The sequence below is a fragment of the Rhincodon typus genome, chromosome 2, assembly GCF_021869965.1.
Source record: "Rhincodon typus isolate 14 chromosome 2, sRhiTyp1.1, whole genome shotgun sequence".
NCBI classification, from domain to species: Eukaryota; Metazoa; Chordata; class Chondrichthyes; order Orectolobiformes; family Rhincodontidae; genus Rhincodon; species Rhincodon typus.
Window position 1 is genome coordinate 22,997,745 of NC_063333.1, and position 17,925 is coordinate 23,015,669.

General features: G+C 41.7%; 1 protein-coding gene across 1 annotated transcript in view; it reads left to right on the forward strand.

Moving 5' to 3' along the window:
- Window positions 1-17,925, forward strand: part of LOC109911783 (double-stranded RNA-specific editase B2-like) — an 80,766-nt gene that overhangs the window by 2,679 nt on the left and 60,162 nt on the right. Inside the window, exon 2 of the mRNA XM_048606217.1 lies at window positions 245-331. Within this exon, the coding sequence (XP_048462174.1) occupies window positions 245-331 (87 nt within the window). The remainder of the gene's footprint in view (window positions 1-244; window positions 332-17,925) is intronic.

The window sequence follows — 17,925 nt, forward strand, 5'->3', positions numbered from 1 at the left end:
GCTTGGCCTGCTGTGTTCATCCAGCTCTACACCTTGTTATCGCAGATTCTCCAGCATCTGAAGTTCCTACTTCCCCTAGACAAAGATATATTGTGATGAATCACAAGACTATAAACCATACACACCTTTGAATTTGTTTGCCGGTCATTAATTTAATGAATAACAGGTATTTCCTTCATTTTTCTCAAACAAAGGTAAGTACCACCCATAAAACTAATGTTCTGTTAAATGCTTCTTTTTCCAGATAAATTGAACACACTTTCTTCGTTCATTGGTCCATTCAAGTATTTCAGCCCTGGTTTGGAAAATACAGAGGATGAGGACAATCTGAGTAAGTCTCATTTCCCTTTTAATGAGTAAATTGCTAATACTATCTCAATGAAATGAAAACAGAGCTTCATTCACAGACAAACCCTTGGCACAATCAGTTGAAATAGCAGACTAAGGAATGTGTGATAAAACACTAAACCAATCAGCTTAATTTTCACACACTTTTGTTCACTTTTTTTTAAACATGTGCAAGTTATTCTATCCAACATCACAGACTAAGAGTCACGACAGGCAAGATCAAGCAGTAAAAAACTCATCCATACAAATAGAGACCATCTGGTTGTGAAGGCAATACACTCAGTAGCAGTCAGCCATATGTTCGAGTTTATAAAAATGAACAAAAACAGCTGCCATAAAGCGTAAAATGGAGAGTTTAGAACTGAATGCATTAACTAAGAAAATTATTATAATGCCTCTTAACACAATTACTTGTGTGGCCAAGTGGGTAAATACATAGCCTCATGTGATGACCCATTCAGAAGACCCCAGCTTTGTTTGCCAGTCAGTATGAAGTTGGTTGGAGTATTAAGTCAACAGAGTGGAAAGGACTCCCATTGTTAATCACTGGACCATGAATCTACAGTCGACATTCACATTTTAGGCAAATACACAAATTGCTGGAGGCTGTTAGCAACTGGTAGACAGTGGCCCTGCAAGAACCAATACCTTCAAGAGGGAAGAAAATGAGCAAATGTGAAATTCATTATCATATTTTAAGAGCACTTACAATATTTGCATAACATCTAGCAAATAAAAATTGTTCAGTATGGCATTTATGCTGCCCAAAAAGTTTTATCCCTATGATTTCCTTAGCTTCACTGGCTCACTCAGAGGATAAATGCTGTCTTCTGTAGATTGGCTACAATCTGATAGTTGTTTGCATCACGCACTCTTGGGTCTCTCTTCTCTTTTGCAACTGTGCAACGTTCTAAGAGAGCAAACCCAAGCTGTTTTCAAATGCAGATTATTCTTCTTAAACCTTTCCAACCTGTCTCCTCCATACCCACCTCCAAGCATCAAACAAAAGAAGCCTAATAACTTCTATCACGAAGATTAAGATCATTCATTCAGCTGCTTCTGCTGCCCTGCTCCTTTTCCATCATTACCAAGCCGAACCTCCTCATCAGGCTCCTTCCTGCCATAGCCCTGAAGCCATGTCTCTCACTCTAGTTTCTCTTTCTCTCCCATCATTTGATCTCCAAGCTTATCAAATGAGATCCACCTCTTGCTTCTTCGTGTGAATGCCACTAAACAAAACTATTCTGTCTTTTGTTATAACACAAAGATAGCAGACCAGACCAAATCAGATTCACTGACACTAGACACAGTGAAATTAAAACATTCATTAGCCCTCAAAATGTTCAATTATTCCAAACCAGACTACAAATAACCAATCTTAGGCACCAAGTTTATAACTTAAACAAGCCTTAATAATTTATTCTTAATAATATAACTTTAGCAGAATACAGATGAACAACAGGCTGTCTAACTAACATCTATGATCTAAGCCCCCAATCTTCTTTGACTATTGTCCACCACTCACACACAGACAGACAGATACAGTTAAGGTATAAAAATAAATTGCAAATTGTCGGTTCAATGAATTCCATTTCTTCCTGAAATCTGATGGGTTACATTACAGGCCCATAGGACTGTATCATGCTTGAATTCTGAAGTCAAGAAAAACAGCTTCCACAGACCTTCGGAGAATTGTCCTTACTTCTTATAATCTGGGGTTCTTTTCTCAGGACCCTCAGCAATCCGATAACTGCAGATCAACTAGAGGGAGCAAAACCAAACAATCTAGTGGGCAGATTCCAAAGAAACTCTGTCTCCTGTTTAAAAACTCAATCAAAACCAGTTCTCCCTTTGTATTCAGAGAGAATCCCTACAGTGTGGAAACAGGCCCTTCAGCCCAACAAGTCCATACCAAACCTCAGAACATCCCACCCAGACCCATCCCTCTATAAGCCACCTAATCTACACATCTCTTGTACTATGGGCAATTTAACATTGGCAATCCACCTACCCTGCACATCTTTGGACTTTGGGAGAAAATCAGAGCACCCGGAGGAAACCCACGCAGACACCGGGAGAATGTGCAAACTCCACACAGACAGTCACTGGCGGCTGGAATCAAACCCGGGTCCCTGGCGCTGTGAGGCAGCAGTGCTAACCACTGAGCCACCGTGTTGCCCCAATATTTTCTCTGATATTTTCTGTGCTTGACTGTCCAAAACCAATTTTTTTTCTTGATTGACCAATTCAATATCCAACCAGCCACGAGTCCCTGAGCATAACAACATTTCAGTGCCAGTTTGTCTACAGTATTCTTCAACCAGTAACTAAGCTGCAGTATCTTTCCAGACCAGTTCCCAACAAGAACATCAATCTTTTGTTCCCTTCTTCCTCTAAAAAAAGGGTCCGATTTAAAGTTCAAATCTCAACTGCAACTCACAGTTCCAAACCAAAAATGAGAAAAATAAAAGATCAATAATGATGATCTTAACACTTTCCTCTACTGTTCAGTTTCCTGATATGAATCTGCTCTTGGTTGTTCAATCATAGCTAAGGCATCTCCAGCAATGGATACTCTCACTCACTTGCAGCATTGCCTATAGAGTCCTGTACAGAAATATCCTTATTTTTTCCAACTTCCTCCCTATATTTTATCATTCAAAAACATCAGTTGCAGTTGGAATCACCTTCTACATATTTGTTGATACCACCAAGTTCTATCTGTTCACCATCTGTTCGACGTTACCTCTGCATGTCCAATTTGCAGTCTGACACGAGATGCAGTTTAGTTGAGTTAAACACCAGGAGATATGAAGCTATCACCTTAATCTGTGTCACAAAACCCAGATCCTTTCCGCCAATTCCAATCTCCTGCCAGTAACTTTCATACTTCAGCCGCTGTGTCTTATTCATCTAGAGCTAAACTTCTGATAGTATGTTCTCTTCAGCCTCATCGCTCATCCCCAAGTAACATTGCCCAAATCGTAGGAGTACCCAGTCTGAATTTCAACAGGGACACTTGTAACTGGCAAACCTCACAGAAATCTTTGAGGAGTTAACATACAAAGGTGGATGGGTGAGATACAGTGGATATATTACATGGACATCAGGGAAGGTTTCAACAAATATCAACATACCACAGAAGGAAGCCATTTGGTCCATCACATGTGTTCCAAGGGGAAAAAGGTCCATTTAGCCCTAATCCCCATTTACAACAATTATGCCTGCAATTCTACAGGTTAGGATAGATCATTCTCATTATCTATCCATTCTCTTCGATAGAAGTCTGTAAAATTATGAGATGAATGGATAGCGTTGACAGTCAGAATCTTTTTCCCAGAGTTGAAATGTCACATACTAGGGGGAAGGCATTTAAGGTGAGGGGGGAAAGTTCAAAGGAGATGTGAGGGGCACAGAGAGTGATAGGAATCTGGAACGCACTGCCAGGCGTGGTGGCAGAGGCAGATATGATAGGGCCATTTAAGGGACTTTTAGATAAACACATGAATATGCAAGGAATGGAGGGATACATATCGAAATACACATCCTTCCAAATCTTCTAACTTCCTGTCTTTCATTGTTTCATGGATTGTGGCCATCCCTGACAGGACCAGGATTTGCTAACTCATCTGCAACCACCCTTAATCCAAGTGGTTTGACATACTATTTCAGAGGCCAGTTAAGAGTCAACATTACTGTGGGTCTGGATTAAAATGTATACTGGACAAGGGCATCAAATTTCTTTTCCCTAAAGAATATTAATGAGCCAGAGATAACACAATGTGGAGCCTGAGGTCCAACAGGTCAGGCAGCATCAGAGGAGCAGGAAAGTTGACGTTTTGGGTCGGGACTCTTCTTCAGAAGATCAGTTGTTACAAGTGATGATAACAGCATGGACACGATTACCGCAAGTGGCCTTCAATTCCAGATTTTATCATTTGAAATTAAATTTCACCAGCTCCTGTGGCTTCACTAGAGTAGTAGTCTGCCTGTGATCACTAGTCCAGTTGCATTACGATTATGCCAACATGCCTTTCAAGCAATGAGTTTCAGAGACCCACTGCCCTCTCAATGAAAACATTACTCCTCATGTTTTGATCTCAGTTGATGCTATTACTGACAAGTCAAATCCCGGATAGGAACCTAGCTTGCTAGATTACATTTTTATTTGATTTGGTTTTAATGAAGCGTTTTCACACTGAACCATAAGCACACAAACACTGCGGATTTTATTTTAACAATGAAATGGTAGTTTATTACAAAAGACGCAAAAAGGAAATAGAATAACCCAAACCATCTATTTATGATGAAAATGCAAAGGTTTTAAACACACAGTGAAATGATAACCCCATTAATCCCAAAACACCCCTTAAATTGAAAGGGAACAAAGCAGCTTTGGTGTGGTACCAAATACGCAATTCCTGGTACAGCTCTCAAATCACAGCCCGTATAATAATCACACTAGAATTAATGTATCTAACATGTTGGTAGGTTTAAGTGACTTGCAACTTCAATTAAAATTGCAGATGGCATCTTCTAGGAGCTGTCAAATACTTAAGTTTTGACATGCTCACTTAATTAACCATTTCCAGGTTCTTAACACTTCTGGTCTGGAACTAACACTAACTTTAACTCCAAAGGAATCTGGTTTATTTTATCTGTCATTCTCTTTCCAAGAACACTGGATTATACAAACATCCTGTGCTAAGGTCTTCACAGGGCTAACCCACTCAAAATCAAAAGTGAAAGCCAAAAGTCTCTCAATTATGGCAGTTCCCTTAAATTTAACAAAAAAAAAGATTCCAGAGCTCTCCAGAAAATCGCTGAGGCCCTATTATTTATCGTGTCCTGTTGAAAACACTCTAGAATAAACAAAAGTCCATTAGTGTACAAACCCACTGTATAGCCAGCCTTCAAAAATTGTTTATAAAATAAATTGCCATGGGTGCAGAAATACTTGTCTTAATAATTACGTTCAAACACACAGAAAAGCCCACAAGTTACTAACTCAAACCAGAAATCCAAGCTTGCAGCAACTAACATTGGGTGGCATGGTGGCTCAGTGTTTAGCACTGCTGCTTCACAGTGCCAGGGACCCAGGTTTGATTCCAGTCTCGTGTGACCGGGTGCTCCAGTTCCCTCCTGCAGTCCAAAGATGTGCAGGTTAGGTGGATTGACCATGCCAAATTGCCCATAGTGTCTAGCGATGCGCAGGCTAGGTGGGTTAGCCATAGGAAATGCAGGGTTACAGGAATAGGGTAGGAGGGCTGTTTCAGTGGGATGCTCTTCAGAGGGTTGGTGTGGACTCAATGGGCCAAATAGCCTGCTTCCACACTGTAGGAATTCTATGATTCTATTGGATTGAAAATTATCAATATAAATCACAGTTTGCATCACACTCAACTGTCCTCTGATCCTTCTAGTAATTGCTTTAACTCTGTGTCCCCTGGTAATGAGGTACATGGCATAATATTAGAGATTATGCTATAAAATTAAGAATTATGAAATTATAGAGAGAATAGCAAACTGGATTAAACTACATAGAAGGGACAAAATAGAGAGTAGGATTTGAAGTTCACAGATTATACCAAAGAAAGAGGCGTAGTTAATTCTATACAAAGCTGAGGAATGCTAGAAAAGGAGCTAAGATGAAATAAATTTACAGAATAGTGGCAGAGGGAATTCAGCGATGGTAAATTTCTGACTAATTTTGGCACAAAAAACCATGAATTATACTCAGAATTAATCATGTTGAGCAGAGACAGTTTGGAATACAAATTCATTGGATTTAGAAGTAGCATGTCAGGTTCATAAAGTCGTAAACAAGATTCTAAGTTAAAAATCAAATATAAAGGTTGGGAGGTAGTGAAAATTTGATATAAAACCTTAATAACACCTCAGTTACAGTATGTATTCCACAGCTCACAGTAATGGGCTTGATATTACTTGAGAGACAATGAGGCTTTAGATAAAGTAAAGGCTGACTTTTACCACAGGCTGGGGAACCTGGAAGCATGAAAGCTGAGAAAATAAAAGCAGGAGTAGATCATTTGACCTTCGATCTTGCTCACCCATTCAACACGATTATGGCTGATCATCCAGCTCAGTAACCTGTTCTTGCTCTCTCCTCATACCCTTTGATCACTATAACCACAAAACCAGGTCTAACTCATTCTTGAAAACATTCAATAATTTGGCATCAAATGTTTTTGCACCCAGAGATTTCCAAAGGCTCTCCACTGTTTGGGTGAAGAAATTGCTCCTCAATTCAATACTAACTGACTGAACAAGTAACTTACATTGTGACCTCTGGTTCTGGAAAGCAGTGGCTCGGAATCTCAGATTTGAATGTCCATAAACTCCTAATTAGCCATCGGAGAGCCAGGCATGAAATGAAGAACACTGGAGGAGGTGGGTGCTGTCAGTCATTGACTGAGAGATAATCAAGGAGCTCAGTAAAAAGATTAAGTTCCTGCCAGACTACACAGGCTGGCCCTTTCATTTCACTGATTGACAGCACAGGGGCAGCCGCACAGGCCCATGGGCAGTATTCTGTGCAAGAACTCTCAAGCTCTATTACAGTCCTACCTCCTACTGCCTAAACCTGTACTGCAGCCTGCTGCAGGGAGGGGTACACTGCCAGCTGTGCTCTGCTCCACGCACAGTAAAATGCCATTGACCCAAGAAAATAGCCTCTGAAATGGCAAAGTACTGCTGTTGGAAAGCCTTGCCATTGAGAAGGCATTGTCAGAGATCAATGAGACCGTATATCAGAAGGAGAGTCAGTGACACACTGTATCAGAGGGAGGATCAGTAAGATACTGTATCAGAGGGAGAGTCAGTGACACACTGTATCAGAGGGAGGATCAGTAAGACACTGTATCAGAGGGAGAGTCAGTGACACACTGTATCAGAGGGAGGATCAGTAAGACACTGTATCAGAGGGAGAGTCAATGACACACTGTATCAGAGGGAGGATCAGTAAGACACTGTATCAGAGGGAGGGTCAGTGACACAGTGTAGCAGAGGGAGAGTCAGTGAGACAGTATAGCAGAGGGAGGGTCAGTGAGACATGGTGTATCAAAGGGAGGGTCAGAGACACTGTATCGGTGCAAGGGTCAGTGAGACATAGTGTATCGGAGTGAGACTCAGAGACAGAGTGAATCAGAGAGAGGGTCAGTGAGACACATTGTATCAGAGGGAGGTTTATTGATATAAAGCGTATTTAAGTGAGAGCCAGTTGTTCGCACGTGTAGAAGTGAGCTTACGGACAGTGTACCAGTGGGAATATTAGTGTTTCAGTGTTTTCAAGGATTTGTTAGTGAAACACATGCAGAATCCTACCCTCCTGGGTAGTGATGCAGAACATAATGGGAGAGGAATCCAATCAGATGGGTTGCAGTTGGGAATGATAGCTGTCACCTTCCCTCCATTGCAGGAATTCTGCTCTGGCCAAGGAATGCACCAGTTTCACTTTCCCATCAGGCCTCTCACTGAAGCAATCACGTGATCAAATAAAGACAAACACACCAATGCCCTTTTAGCAGTTAATCACTGCAATTAACTCTGGTCCCTACAGGAGGGAGCAGTGGCAACCTTCCCAGATAAAACAGAGTGGCATGATTTGTAAATATTGTAACTCAAGCTGATGTGAAACAGTGACCAAACAAAACTCTATTTGCAAAAACCCTTCCACAATGTCCACACTTGCCTCATGCCTAATCAACAAGGGAATAGCATGTACATCACCTTGCAATCTGACCTCAGATTATGTCACATTAAATCTCACCCTAATCATCAAGACCATCTTAATGAGGGAAGCTGAAGCTATTAACAGATTTATTTTATAATTATTTTTGTTCAAAGTCTGCAGGAGTCCATTCACGGCACTTTGTCTGATTGAAGACCACAACAGAACATGTGGGGCTTTTTTTTTCTCTTAACACACAGTGCAGTGCTAGAGTAAAAATCTTCCAATACAATACAGAGAATCGCTTGCTATAAACAACACATGGAAATTATAGAACAACCATTTCCTGAATGAAAAGTAATCCGTCAGTTTACCAGAGGAAGTTCAGCTAATGAAATGTTTCCTTATTGCCTTTTCTTTTAAATGTTTAATGAAAAGTTGAATGAAAGCTCCCTGGTGCCACATTGATTTTATGCTGCCATCAAAAATCATTTGGAAATTAATTTTTGGAGGCCTCTTTGGCGGTTAAATGATCTTCATATTATGATCTTACAGGATGTTCTTTATCACTACAATGCATCTTAAGAGGAAAGGAATTGCAACATATTTTAGTGCAGTGCACAGTTGGATAAGGTTCCTCACTGAACACAGTTTTAAGTGCATGATAAAAACTTGTGCTTCAAAAGGTAATGAACACATTATAGTCTCTCACAAAATTTAACCAAGTACTAATAGAAGCCTTACAGTCAGGCCTGTAAAATGGCAATGGAGAACTTGGGACCACTTCTGCATTTATAAACATCCCATCCGGTCTGTAGTGGGACTACAATAACCCCTTTAAGAGGTGTTGGCTGTCTTTGACGTGGCATCAGAGACATCTGACTTCTCAAGCTCCTGAAGTAACCACACAGAGGCCAGTATCTGTTCACCAAGTCAAGTTTTACCTACACATGTACCATCCTTGACTATAGTACTGCCTCATTCCAAGTCAGCTAGCAGAGTGGCAGTATCTCTGACACTCCCTGTTCTTATCTGTCAGCCAGAGCTCCTTGATTGGACCAGGTAAACAGCCCCAATTAGGGAACTCATATTCTGTGAGGTCCAGCTGGCTGACCTTGCTGCAATCACGACACACCCAAACAGCATCCTATCTCTATACGTGATAATGAGTTACCAACACCAACTTCACCAGTCCTTGCAGTCACAAGACAAGGCATGCCCAGTGTCCTTAGCCTGCCATCTTTCAGGAGTGATCATCTTTCAAAAACAGTAAAATTCTTATTTTGTAGAGTCAACAGGGAACAGAACTATCACTAAATCTGTGTTGTGGATGCACCTGTTGCTGTTGACATGAAAATCAGTAACGACATTTCTTTGCGTGTGGCAAGCATCACTTTGAATTTGTATCTCGCACAAAATATTATTTTATGCAGTTTTCAAATGGAATAAAATTAAAAAGAGCGGCTCTTCTTATCAGATATTTGTTAAAAATAATGTCATCAAACTACCATTTTACACCTTTCTACAAAATAGTCAGAATTTCCAATGTAACAAGCATTTTCTAAAAGCTTTTAGTTCCTTGAGATAGCCAATAATTTATTTGTCACATTTCAACCCTCAGGAAGTGCATGTTGAACAGCATGAAGCTGTTTAAAACAGTACTGAAGCCAATTCCTGTGGTGAAGAGATAGCTTGTAATAAAAACAGAGGATGCTGGGAAGAATTTGCAGCTCAGACAGCATCTGTGGACAGAGATGGAAAATTCACATTTCAAGTCATCAGAACTGGTGATAATTTGTAAACAGTTACACCCCTTGGAAAACATTGTGTTTGTTATCCATGTCTCCAACATGGATATGAACACTCCTTGTGACGTGCTCAGCTGGTAACTAGCCTGCCTTCTTTGCAACAGTTAAAATCCTAGTTTTTGAGCATTAGTCTTAAGAGGGTAGAAGTAGAACTTATTATGAGGGAAGTAGCTATTTTGGACTGATTCCCAATAACACACATTGGTGTTAACAGCAAAATTGTGAATTTACGTAGCATGTTTAAAGAAGCAAAATGCCCCAGGTCATGTCACAGTGGCACCATCAGAAATAAGTGAAATTGGAGCCAAAGGGGACAATCTAGGAGTGATGACCAAAACTCAATCAAAGAGATGGGCTTCAATGAGAGCCCTAAGAGAAAGCACAGTGTTAGTTATCACATGGACACTGACAACGCCGAGCTCTAACTCACCATTACTTCTCTCCACTCCTTCTGAGGAGTTGTCAGCTTGCTTTTCCAACATCCACTGCTGAATGAACTGAAGTTTTCTCAAATTAAATATTGGGAAGATTAAAATTGTTGTTTTTGGGTCCTGCTTCTAATTCTTTCCCTGGCAACTGACTCCATCCTTGTCCCTGGCAATGGCCAAGAGAACCAGACTGTTTGCAACCTTGGTCTCACATTTGATCCCAAGATTAACTTCTGATCTCACATTGTGCCATCATTAAGACTGTGTATTTCCACCTCTGTAACATTACTCAACCATCCCCCTGCCTGAGCTCATCTCCTGCTGAAATCCTGATTCATGCCCTGGTTACTTCTCAACTTGAACTATTTCAGTGCACTCCTGGTTGATCTGTCATATTCATAATACTAGAGATCATCCAAACTCCCACTGTCTGTGACTTAGTTCACAGCAAACCCTGTCAGCTTTCACCTCTGTACTCTCTAACCCACATTAGCTTCCAGTCAAGCAACAATGATTTTAAAATTCTCATCCTTGTTTTCAAATCCCTAGCCCCTCTGTATCCCTGTAATTGCCTACAATAACACAACCCTCTGAGAATTTGCATTGCTCTAATTCTGGCCTCTTGTGCACTCTCAATTGTAATCACTCCCCCACTGGTGGCTGTACCATCAGTTCTTCAGGCCTCAAGCTGCAAACTTGCCTCCTTAAACCTCTCTGTGCCTCTACCTTATTTTCCTCTTTAAAACATTTCTTAAAACCTGCATCTTTGACCAAGCCTTTGATCAATTGACCTAATATCTCCTCATGTGGCTCAGTGTCACACTTTGCTTTATGGAGCACCTTGGAATTTTGTTTGCTTCAAAGATGCCATATAAATATCAGTAGTCGGAGGTGAAGAGGCAGAGATGCAGGATAAGCACAGCTGTAATGATGAGGTGAAGGAAAGGAAGTTGTGAATGAAATGTTTTTCATAGTAATTTCTTTTAAAAGCAAGACTTGAAGCAACTGCAAATGTAGACTGGGGAGGGAAGACAATAAGGACAGTGTCTTACAGCCAGAGGAATTACAGAGATGCAGAAACTACACAGTGATGGAGTCCATAAACAAGGATAGGAAGTGAATTGTTGACTCTGGGAGCCCAGAAGGCAGTATAAATCAGCAAATATTTAGCAGATAGGAGAAGATGACTGACTTTGGTCGTAAGTTGGGCTCCAAGTTTTAAGTAAATTGATTCAACAGACAGCAGAGAAAAGCAAACTGCTCAGGAAACCATGGAACAGTCAAGTCTGTGAGTGACGGTGTCATTATCAGTGTCACCTCAGTCACTGTCATCTCAGTGTCAGCAGAGGTGAGAGTGAAGGTGGGAAATTTTATTGAGGTGAGAAACAGGCAATGCTTTTATTAGAGTGGATATAGCTCAGAATTAACTGGATTGTTAATGTTGATTTGGGGTGAGGGCAGAGTTCGGCCCACAAAGATAGAGCCTTTGGACTTCCCAAGGTTTAACTGCAGGTAACTGTGACTCATCCAAGATGAATGTTGCTCCCTGATTGTACACGGGGGCAATGAAAAGCTGAGAAAGTAAGTGGAAGGGTAAAGCTGCTGTATGTATGGAAGCTGATATAAGCCTTCATAGTGTTATGATCCCAGTTGATGTTAATGCTGGACAATAGTCAGGAGCAGTCAGAATTCAAAGTGAAAACTGATTTGTTTGACTGTAACTTTGTTTTCATTTAACCATAGAAGTCAGTTACTGAAAACATTCACAGGTGACTGCCAGTGTATTTTTAATACAAAGAATAAGCTATTTATTAAACAAGGAAAAAATCAAGAGTTCTATTGCATTAGACGTAAAGGCTGGAACAACTTCATTACAATCATCAGAAAAAATATTCAAATTCACATGCCCTCCATCTCCTCCAAGACTTCCAATTCCCTGGCTGCCAACATGTCATCTTCACTATAGCACATCCAATCCCTGTACACTTGTCATCCTCACGCAGATGGCCTAAAAGCCCTCACTGCTTCCTCTCCCGCAGGCCCAACTAGTCCCCCTCCACCAATGCCCTCATCTCCTTAACCAAACTCATCCTTACCCTTAACAACTTCTCCTTCAACTCCTCCCACTTCCTACAGACAAAGGGGGTGGCCATGGGAACCCGCATGGGCCCAAGCTATGCCTGCCTCTTCGTAGGATACATGGAACAGTCCCTCTTCCGCAGCTACTTTGGCACTACTCCCCCCACCTCTTCCTTTGCTACATGGATGACTGTATCGGTGCTGCCTCGTGCTCCCACTAGGAGCTGAACAGTTCATTAACTTTAGTAACACCTTTCACCCCAACCTCAAATTCACCTGGACCATCTCCGATACCTCCCTCTCCTTCCTGGATCTCCCTGTCTCCATCTCTGGTGACCGCCTTGAAACTGACATCTCTTTCAAACCCACCAACTCCCACAGCTACCTACACTACACCTCCTCTCACCCACCTGCTTGCAAGAATGCAATCCCCTACTCCCAATTCCTCTGCCTTCGCCGCGTCTGTTCCCAAGATGGGGCATTCCACTCCCACACATCCCAGATGTCCTCTTACTTCAAGGACAACAACTACCCCCTCTCATGATCGAAAATGTCCTCAACCACATCTCTTGCATTTCCCACACCTCTGCCCTCACAACCCCTCCCCGCAACAAAAATAAAGACAGAATCATCCTTGTCCTCACATATCACCCCACCAACCTCTGCATCCAACGTATCATTCTCCGCCACTTCCATCACCTACAAGCCAACCCCACAACCAAAGATATATTTCCCTCCCCACTACTATCTGCCTTTCGCAGGGACCGCTTTCTCCGCGACTCCCTCATCCGCTCCACACTCCCCACGAGCCCCACCACCCCCAGCATCTTCCCCTGCAACTACAGGAAGTGCTACACCTGCCCCTACACCACGCCCCCTCACCTCCATCCAAGGCACTAAACAAGCTTTCCACATTAGACAGGGGTTCACCTGTGCATACGTCAACTTGATCTACTACAGCCGATATGGCCTCCTGTACATCGGTGAGACCAAACGGAGACTTGGAGAACGTTTTGTACAGCATCTGCGCTCTGTTCACAACAAATGACAACACTTTCTGGTTGCGAACCATTTCACTAGATTCCCCCTCCCACTCCCTGGGTGACATGTCCATCCTGGGCCTCCTCCAGTGCCACAATGACACCGTCCGCAAACTGGAGGAGCAGCACCTCATAGTCTGCCTCAGGAGCCTACAGCCCAGTGGCCTAAACATGGATTTCAACAGTTTTAAAATCTCCCCACCCCCCGGCCTCATCCCATGACCAGCTCTCCCGCTCATCCCCACCTCCTTGACTTGCCACTACCTGTCCATCTTCTCTCCCACCTATCCGCTTCTCCCACCTCACTGACCAATCCCCACCACTGCCTACCCGCACTCACCTTTCGCCACCCCACCTACCTTTCCTAGCCCCACCCCTCCTCTCCCTATTTATTTCTGAGCTCCCTTCCCCCTCCCCATTTCTGAAGAATGGTCCTGACCCGAAAAATCAACTTTCCTGCTCCTCTGATGCTGCCTGGCCTGCTGTGTTCCTCCAGCTCCACACTGTGTTATTTCAAATTCACACTACTTCTTTTATCCCACACTATCCTTACAAACATCCAGATCTCAATAAAGAGTCACTACTATCTCCATAATACGGCTTCCCACTCAGGCTGGTACATCTGTACCTCGCTCCTTCTCTCCAAATTTCTCCAAATAGTGACCACTGGATGCTACTGTTCTTCAGCTGGTATCTCTGAGACACATCAAACTAACTGCAAACTAAACTTTACTACGTTAACTTCAGAACAAACACATGGATTCCATAAACTTAGCTTCCAACAGTTTTCTTGTCAGTTTTTGTTTTACTAGACAGCTTAACATTTCATCCTCCACTCTTGTAGCAAACCCTCACACTGACCGACTTTCTGGATCATTCTCTCTCTTTGTGTGTCACTGGACCCCCGTTGCCAAGCAACAATGGTTATTTTTCCTCCACCTATTTTTTAATGGACTGAACTGTTTAACCCCAGCACTTAACTTCAAGATTGTAAAACCAAATTAAAATGCATGAAACAAAACATGCTTTGAGACTCCTCAACATCAAGCTCACAACTGAAACTTAAACATGACTAAATCATGTCTTCTCCTTCTTAAGACGCAACAACAAGGTGAGAGCCTAGTGGTTTTATTGCTGGACTGTTAATCCAGGGACCCAGGTAATGTTCTGGGCACCTGGGTTCAAAACTTGCCATGGCAGATAAAGCAATTTGAATTCAATTTTAAAAAATGGAATTAACAGGCTACAGAGGACCGTGAACCCATTGCTGATTGTCGGAAAAACACATCTGGCTCACTTGCATCGTTTCGGGAAGGAAAGCTGCTGTCCTTACCTGGTCTGGCCTACATGTGACTCCAGACCTACAGCAATGTGGTTGACTGTCAACTGCCCTCTGGATAATTAGGGATGGGCAATAAATGCTGCCTGGTCAGCAACACCCTCATTCTGCGAGTGAATAAAAAAAATATAAATTAAGCTTAAAGTTATAAATCATTCTTAAGAATAGGTAGCGCTAAAAGAAACGAAGGACTAAGATTTATTTTTTAAGGGGTTCCAGAGTTAACGGTATGGTGCCAGGAAGAGAAACCATTTGTGCTATTCTGGATGTGATCAGATAGGTAAGAGAGGAACCATATAAAGCGATTCCACTGAGCTGGACAATGGGTGATAATGGAGCATAGAACATAGAACAGTACAGCACAGTACAGGTCCTTCGGCCCACGATGTTGTGCCGAACTTTTACCCTAAACCTAAGGTCTATCTATGGAGGCTTTGTCAGTGAGGTGGGTAGTACCTCAGTACATAGAACTATTTACAGGTAGTATGGGAATAAGGAAACAAAACTGGTTGCTGAACAGTTTCGTCAAAATGGAGTCAAAGGAATAGGAGATGATTCTAATGAATAAGATGACTAAACAAGCAAGGATATGAGTGAGATTGGATAGAAACCAGAAAAATACAAGTGTTGGCACATGATTTAGGGAAGTGATGGGCAATGACCTATTTTAAGATATATTTTTCATTGCAATTTGTTGCAAAGCAGTGTTCTTTATGTTAATTATGGCAGTGATATACCCAGTGCAGATCATCTTGTCAAGTTATGTCATGTGCGCCATTAGAAATTCATGTTTGCCATAGATTTGGGACATGGATAATGCAGGCAGCAAGACAGGTCACTTGTCTCTGACCTTGAAGGAAGCAAACCAAAAAAAAATCTAACATTGTTCATGGGATAGACTTTTCCTTTTCCAATGTCAGTTGTTGATGTCTGGCCAAATCAAAGGGATCTTGAAGCATGTAGTAAATGATGCCAACCAAAAAGATAAGCAGCCAATAAAAGTGAAGTATTCCTGTAGACAGCAAACCATGAAATAAAAAAGCTACTAGCTATTTTACAAAGATTTTACAAATTGCAAAATAAATGATTGGGACATAATTAAGGGCTGAAGATCAAAGCTAAAATAGATAACCTAATTTAAAACAAATAAAAATAGTGGAAAATGTTTTCATAGTTCATGGAATGTATTTAGGATCATTTCGTAGAACAGCATGTTCCAGAGCCAGGCAGAGAGCAGACAATACTTGAGTGTATTCTGCAATTAATAAGCACGTAGGGAAGGCTCACCTAGGTAATAGTGATCATAAGATGACTGAATTTTACTTCACATTTGAGAGATAAAGGATTGGGTCCGAAACTATTCGCTGAAATGTAAATAAAGGGAGATTATGCATAAGAACAGAGCTGGCTAAAGTGAATTTGCAAATCAGGTAAAGGATTGGTGAATAGAGTTACTTGGCAGACACTTAGAATATTTTAGAATGTACAGAATAGATACATTCAAAACAGTAAGAAAACTTCTAATGAACACACCCATCGTCTGTGGTCAACTAGAAATGTTAAAGATTGTATCAAACTGAAAGGAAAAGCATTTAATTGTGCAAGGACAGGTAAAAAGTCAGAATGAAAAACATAAAGTCTGGAGTAGCTCATCCATATTAAGGGAATTTATGAATGAATTATTGCTTCCTTTAACACTTTCTTCACACATCCTATTGCGACTAAAGAGTTTGATAATTCTATACATCAGTGACTGAATGGGCATGGAAATGTCATGGTTTGGCAGCGTAGATATGAGAAGCCACGGAGGGTAGGTGAAGGGGCATGAGATGGCATGGATGGGGCATGGGAGAGTGTGGGAGTTTAGATGCTGTGAAGGGTCATGGCCAAAGGGTCACATGTTTTTATTGTAACTCAGAAGAAGTGGGCCTTTTAAACAGCCTACCACAGCACCGAACAGCTCCTTTGGCTGTCTCTAACCTCTTTTCTGGGTCAGCTGGCTCAATTGCAGCCCACAGCTGTCCCTTCCCAATGAAAAATCCTATTTTTGCAGGCACCTTTCATCCGAGTGAGCAAGCAAGGGCGGTAATTTCCTTTGCTGCTGCTATATGCCTCGAGGGTAAAGCTGCCTGGGTTTACTTGCCATGGGTTCCTTGCAGCCAGCATAGAGAGGAAACATTTATCCCATCTGTTTTCATAGTATTCCAGACTATGTTCCACTGTGTTAACTATGTTAATGCACTTCACATCCAGATCCTTCAAGTGTTTTTACAACCCCAGTTTATATTTCTACAGGCCACTAACTCGCCATAGCAAATGATCTTTACAATGACACTATTACTTCTGAAATCCTCAATGCCAAGCAAAATGCAAAGAATAAAGAAAGGAGTGAAATCAGCTGCACTGAACTTTGGTATAGATGAGGAGCATAAGAAAATAAAAGATAGATAAGGAACAATGCACTTCATCTGCCCATTCATTCAAAAATCTCTCCAAATCGATTATCCATTAATAAGAAGGAAGGAGAGTACAAGACCATATTAGATTGCTGTATCTGATGATCCAGGTTTCTAGCCTGAGATAGTCACAGATGCAAAGGGCCCCAGAGCATAGTGAGGAAGATTGTCAGACTTCAGGCTGAGGCAAATAGCTTCTGGGAAGATGTTGGAACTAGTTAGTCCAGAGTTATAGGCACAGGAGTAAACCATTCAAGTCTGTTCCACCATCCAATGAGATCATGGCTGAACTATGGCCCAACTCCATATACCTGTCTTCGGTCCATGACACTTAATACTTTTGCCCATCAAAAATTTATCCATCTCAGATTTAAAATTAACAACTGATCATGCATCCACTGCCATTTGTCGAAGAAAATTCCAAACATCTACCTCCCTTTGCATGTAGGTGTGCTTCCTAACATCTCTCCTGAATGGTCTGTCTAATTCTCAGAATTGCCCCTCTAATTGCCCTGGTGAAGCTGGTAGTGAGCTGCCTTCTTGAACCATACTAGTTAAACTCTGTCCTCGATAGAGTTCAGAAGGATGAGGGGCATCACATTGAAACTTACAAAATACTGACAGGCCTGGATAGAGTGGATATGGAGAAGATGTTTCCACTAGTAGGAGAGACTAGGACCTGAGGGCACAGCCTCAGAGCAAAGGGACGATCCTTTCGAACACAGATGAGAAGGAAT